The sequence below is a fragment of the Sinocyclocheilus grahami genome, unplaced genomic scaffold, assembly GCF_001515645.1.
Source record: "Sinocyclocheilus grahami isolate Dianchi unplaced genomic scaffold, SAMN03320097.WGS_v1.1 scaffold1479.1, whole genome shotgun sequence".
In the NCBI taxonomy this organism is placed as follows: domain Eukaryota; kingdom Metazoa; phylum Chordata; class Actinopteri; order Cypriniformes; family Cyprinidae; genus Sinocyclocheilus; species Sinocyclocheilus grahami.
This window is the reverse complement of record NW_015506658.1, coordinates 394,428-401,104: the sequence shown is the minus strand read 5'-3', so window position 1 is coordinate 401,104 and position 6,677 is coordinate 394,428. Positions and strand designations below refer to the sequence as shown.

The 6,677-nt window shown below is 38.8% G+C and overlaps 1 protein-coding gene across 1 annotated transcript; it reads right to left on the bottom strand.

Annotated features, from left to right (window-relative positions):
- Positions 1–298: 298 nt before the first annotated feature.
- LOC107570576 (interferon-induced very large GTPase 1-like) lies at positions 299–5,946 on the bottom strand. Its single transcript, XM_016256808.1, is given in 3 exon segments — positions 299–1,789; positions 2,745–4,937; positions 4,939–5,946. Coding segments are annotated over 3 exon segments (4,692 nt in total).
- Between the last annotated feature and the right edge of the window lie 731 nt (positions 5,947–6,677).

The window sequence follows — 6,677 nt, the reverse complement described above, 5'->3', positions numbered from 1 at the left end:
AAAAATCCACATTCAGAAGTGATTACTACACAAATATTTCTGTAAGAATGTGGACGGTTAACCAATTACCCAACCATAACAAATTGTTCAAATATTTTTTTGACTTGTGGCACCCACAAAAAATGTCCTCCAGCAAGAACAGCAATGCTTGGAATTTACCATTTTCATTTTGGTATAAGAAACATTTACTGTTTTGTATCACTAAATACATTTTTAAACTTCTCTCGCATGTATTCTGTAAGCTGAAATTTAGAAGATTGCAGATTTCTTGAGAAGACCTAAAAAGGAATTTGTTCAGTTAAATGTATTTATCCAAACTCTCAACAGTTTCCTGTTTTGTGTATTTTCTCCATTCATCTGGAATCTCACCACTGCCTTCAAATGTTTTATTGTAGTATTTTTCCAAATCTTTTTGGAATCTGCACACAAACCACTTCCAGTAGGGCAGTTCAGAGAGGTCAGGAGTGATGCTCCACTTCGCAAGAACTCCTCCTGCTCTTCTGTATTCTCTCCAGGGGACTACATTTTCTGAGGCATTGGGATAAAATGATCGATTGCTGCTTGCTACTGATGTTGTGCAGATCCAAACACCCAAGTTAGTTGTATACCTGAAATGAATGCCATTTAATCCATCCACTCTGTGGAAAGGAACACTGTGATCTCCATCATGGTTTTCTATGGTGTTGGTGCAGATGGCTTTACAGAACGGACACTGAACCCAACAGCACTGACAGAAGTGGTCAATCAGAAGCTCATCTGGTCTGAATTTATAGTCCAGCTTTACTGGAAATGTCTTTGTGTTGAATCTGCATCTGATGACAGAAATTATAGCGGGAAGATCTTGTCTCATCACATCTTCTAGGAGTTTCACATCAACACCATCATGTTTAACTCCACTGAGGTCTTTTTCAGAGAAGATCAGCACATCTGAGAGCTGCTGTGTGAAACTCTTCAACCACAAACCAACATCTCCTCTCTTCACTTGAACATGTTCAGTAGATTCATGAGCTGCTTTCATGATCTTCTGCTGCAGGAGGTTAATGTTCTCCTCCATCTTGGGTAAAACACTGACACTGAACTTATCAGTGATGTACCGACTGACTTCATCTCTGATGAAACTCTTGAAGTGATTTCTGGGTTTATGAATGTAGTTCATGTATTTGTTAAAATTCTCCTCATCTGCCAGTGTCTTCAGGATGTGTTTCTCCAGATTTGATCTGTTTCCATTCAGCGATTCACAGTTTGATCTCATTTCATCTGCCAGATCTCTGGCAGTCTTCTTGTAGACGCTCTGCTCAATGGGCTCTTTAAGTTTCTGACAGATGATTTCACCAAAAATGGCAGCTGAAGTTGCTCTATGACAATATTTCATGTAAATACTGAAATACTCTTCTCTCTTCTTCTCAACATATATTACAGGATCATTGGCTTCTCGAAACAGTCTGTATTGGTCAGTGATCATCTTGTTTGCTCTCTTACAAATGGAAAGAACCAAATCAATGAAGAATTCATTTTTGAACTTATATTTCACTGGCCCTTCTTGATGTTCTGTTACTATTTCCTTGATGTAATCTGTGAGTTGTTGAATGTAGCTGATGTTGTAGCCCATCATTGAAATATTAAATGACTGAATCATTTTATCTGTCTGCTGGACAACATTTGCAACTAATGATCTTATTTGGGCTTCATCTTCTGGAGACAGAGTTTGAGCATAGGTGGGTGTTTCTTTGACCTCCCTAAACTCACTTTTTTTTGTGGACTTTCTGAAAATAACATATTCAGAATAATTCTGCACAGTAAAAATGTCCCTGCTGTCATTCCAGTGACCTAAACGGGTACTTTTACAGAGGTCACTGAGGACAATTTTTACATCTCTCAATACATCAATGTCTTTGATTATAGGAGTGTCTGTGATGATCTTCTTCATACTCTGTTCCCAAAACAAATCAAACTCTTTCTTCAGTGTTTCCTCATCTGTTTTGTCTTTGAGTGTTAAGGCAAGTTCTTTGCTCTTTTCATAGAGAGTGTTCATATGATGTGTCCTCTGAGCATCAATCTTTTTCTTCAGGTCTTGCTGCTGAAGAATCTCATTTAATTCTGGGTTTATGAATGTAGTTCATGTATTTGTCAAAATTATCCTCATCTGCCAGTGTCTTCAGGATGTGTTTCTCCAGATTTGATCTGTTTCCATTCAGAGATTCACAGTTTGATCTCATTTCATCTGTCAGATCTCTGGCAGTCTTCTTGTAGACACTTTGCTCAATGGACTCTTTAAGTTTCTGACAGATGATCTCACCAAAAATAGCAGCTGATGTTGCTCCATGACAGTGTTTCTGGAAAATACTATAGAACTCTTCTCTCTTCTTCTCCAAATATATTACAGGATCATTTCTGTCCCTGGACAGTCTGTGTTGTTCTGTGATCATTGTGTTTGTTCTTTTACAGAGTGAAAAAAACAAATTAATGAAGAACTCTTTCTTGAAGACATATTTTGCTGATTCTTCCTGATGTTCTGTTACTCTCTTCCTGATGTAATCTATGAGTTGTTGAATGTAGCTGATGTTGTAGCCCATCTTTGAAATATTAAATGACTGAATCATTTTGTTTGTTTGCTGAGCAACATCTGTGACTAATGATCTTATCTGAGCTTCATCATCTGGAGACAGAGTTTCAGCAAATCCATGTGGTTCTTTAACTCTTTGTGCAGACTTTCTGAAAATAACATATTCCGAGTAACTGAGCACAGGGAAAATATCATTGTATTCGCTGCCTTCTTTCCAGAGATCAACAGGGAGAATTCCCTGATGAATGTCATTAAGAAGTCTTTTCACATCCCTCATTGTGTCAATGTCTTTGATTATAGGAGTGTCTGTGATGATCTTCTTCACACTGTGTTCCCAAAACAAATAAAACGCTTTCTTCAGTGTTTCGTCATCATTTGTTTTGTCTTTGAGTGTTAAGGCAAGTTCTTTGCTCTTTTCATAGAGAGTGTTCATATGATGTGTCCTCTGAGCATCAATCTTTTTCTTCAGGTCTCGCTGCTGAAGAATCTCATTTAATTTTCTCTTTGTTTCTCTCACAATGTTTTCCTGAATCTCTTTGATTTTAATCTCAAATGATGTTTTCCACTGAATCATTATATCTTTATCCTTTTCTTTCTCAAAGAACTCTGACATTGATTTCTCTACTTCTTCACTTGTCTTCTTCAGTTCTCTTTGAAGATCAGTTTCTTCAACCTCATGAATTACTTCATTTTCTATTTTGTTGTGTAGTTTGTTCTCAGTTTCCAACATGGCTTTGCGAAGTCTCCAGGACCATTTGCTGCATTCAGTCTCCAGTTTCCTGTAGACTGAAATCTCCAGAGAATTTCTGAAACTGAAAACGAACCCTTCATTCAGTAAAGCCTCCCAGAGATCTTTAATACGATCTTTTATGTCTTTTAGCATTATTCCATGTGATTTGGAGGCATTAGACATGATAGTTTCCTTTAGTTCTTGAATGTTCTCACAGTAGTTTGGGTTTGTAGGTGCCATGGGTGGACTGCCCTCCCAGAGATGAGGAAAATACTTCACATCATTCTGAACATCAAATCTAATGATATCACTGAAACATTCATCATCACAGACTTCCTCCACAGCAGCGAGTTTTGTCATCTCATCAAGTTTCTCCTGCAGTCGTCTCCTTCCCTCCATGTTTTTCTCTCTAGCTGTGATGTCTGAAACGTTCTGATGCACAAACACACAGCTGGGATTCAGTCTGACCTTCTTCATCCTCATGAAGGCTTGAACAACAATCTGAAGAATGTCCTGCATCTCAGATGGGTTTTCACCAGAGATGTTGATCAATGTCAGATTTGCAAGACCTACAACAAATGTGGCCAATTCATTGTCATGATCTCTAGTTGATCGTCCAGCCAGTTCTGGAGCACGAAGACCCTCAGTGTCAACAACCAGAATATAGTCAAAGTTCAGTTGTGTTTTCATCTCGTCTGACACTCTGACCAGCTGCATGAAAGCTCCTCTGGTGCACCTGCCAGCACTGACGGCAAACTGGAGTCCAAACATGGCGTTCAGCATGGTGGATTTCCCAGAGCTCTGAATCCCTAAAACTGACAGCACAAAGACTCTCTGGTCTCCCAGTTTCTGGACGAGTTGATCTAGAACAGCAGAGATCCAGATCACAGGAACATGAGAAGCATCTCCATCCATCAGCTCCAGTGGAGATCCAGAGATCATCATCTCTGCTGCAAGACTCGGGAGAGAAGAGAAGTCTTTCAAGTCTTTCTTGTTCTTCTTCACTGATTCACATGATTCATAGATTTGTCCGATTTCCCTCATGATGTGCTCCAAACCAAAGGCTGCAGCTTGAAGATCCTCAGATAGTCTCTCAAGTTCTGATTGTTTAGTTTTGTTTTGCTCAGATTTTTCCTTGTTCTCTTCACATTCTAAACCTGTTGACCATTTTTCATTATACTTTTGATGTAGGGCATAAAGGTCAGCTGATGTATATTCATCCAAGAGGATTCTGAGCCATTTAAGAAAAAACATCTTATTTGCAGAATCTGAGTTCATTTCTTTAATAAAGAACTCCATAAACTCACTGATGTCAAAATCATGTTGCTGTTCACGGATTTTCATCATTTTTGTTTTCTTTCTATTTATTTCCTTTTCTAGTTTATCTCCTTGAGGTCGATGTAGTTCTTTGTTCTTCTGACTCCACTGATGCCACAGTTTCCCCTGATGAGGCATAAATGATTCTTTGATTTTTGTCAGATCTTTCTTCTTCAGTAAACTCATCATCTGCTGTGCTGCTTCTCTTCCTCTCCTGCAGTCACCATCATCTTCCTCATCTACTCTGATATCTGAGTGTTTGGACGACACATCTTCAAGTCTGAAAGTGCAAGATGATTCTGAGATGCAATCATTTATAGTTTTTTTTTAATTCTTTAGAGACATCTGGGTGATTTCTGTCTTTTAGGCCAATCTTGTATTTTCCTTTCTTTGTCTGAATTACAGTAGATTCATCTTCAGTTAAAAGGCAAATGAGTGGCTTTCTGTCCTTGTACAGGTTTTGTATCTTTGCTGAATGTTTGTCGTTCCTGTCCAGTTTTGGTAGAAGAACAACATTGACTGAGGCCATTTCAGTGAGGATCTGCAGCTGTTTCTCATGGTCTCCTGCATCACCGTGTAGATTACAGAACGCAACACAGTCAGTGAATTTGTCCGTATCCTTTCCAGAGGGCCAGAACCAGGCGATCTCCACCACTCCATCCATCAGGACTCTGGATGTGCTGCTGCCTGGGCAGTTCCTGTGGAAGAACGTGTTGTGTTTCTCATTGATCAGATCATTCATCAGCTGAGACTTGGATGAAGACACAGAGCCAAACCTGAAGAAACACACCATTGGAGTTTCTGCCTTGTAGATCGGCTGCGTTTGAGTGATAATCTCATTTTTGGTGTTTCTCATCTTCCAGCTCTTGTTGATTTGTCTGAATGTCCAGAGAGGAAACTCAATCTGCCGTGTGAATGGATCAGGAACAAGCAGAGGCAGAGCGTACTGACACTGGGACAGTTTAGTCACCATCAGCTGCTTCAGGAAACCATCAGCACAATAAAACACTGCCATCTGAACATCCATCGGGTGGATGAGATCAGATTTGCTTGTTCCTTTGTTAGAGATAGACATTTCATTGAAAATATCACTCTCATCATCAGATGAGTCATTGTATCTTTGCGGAATATGATCCTGTTCATTAATCTCCTCAACGCTAATATTTCTTGCTCTGTAGTTCATCATCAGTAGTTTTTGTATGAAAGTCTGAATCAACTCCTCTTCAGCACAAGATTCACAAGACTGTAATGAATGTTTGGTTATCTGAAGAACATCTGCAGCTCTCAGATTACCGTATCTGCCTTCAAGATGCAATTTGTGAAATAGATTATTCATTTTTCCAATCTTTTCTGTTGTAGATAGTGATCTGAACTGACTCCTGCTTTTGCACAGTGCTTGTTTTTCCCTGTTGAAGTAATAAGCATTTAAGTTATTTTGATCATTTTGGCTTTAAACAAATAAACACAATCACTCTAGTCTGAACTCTCCTGACTGGGTCTAGTACAGAAATATTGATAAATACTGATAGCAGTACCATTTCTCCAGGAGCTTATGTAAGCATAATTAACAATAACTTCAAGACACAACCACATAGTAGGCCATTTCAAATTCTTAATCTTCCCCTAATTGAAGAAAGCTGGTGACCAAACAGTATTGGTGCTTACTGACCACTTTTTTTATCAAATTTTTCAAAATTATATGGATAACTTCTTTTGTGTTCCACAGAAGGAAATAAGTAATGCCAGTTTGAAACAACATGATGGTGAGTAAATTATATGGGTGTCCCTGACTAAGGATAGACAGGGGGTCGAATTCGATTTGTCAAGTGTGTGTGAGGAGGGGTGGGATGGTGTGTGGTGGGGTGAAGAAAGGCCACACAGCAGACAGGATTTGCATTTCACTTCAAAATCAAATTAAAACGGCTAAATTGCCTGTGCGAGCACCCTCTAAGTACAGCGCAACATCGATGCACCAAAAAGCAATAAAAAATTAATTTGCAGAATTAAATTAGAACAGAATATACCTTAGTAATAAAAAAAAAATTATTGAAATAAGTCAGAATAAAG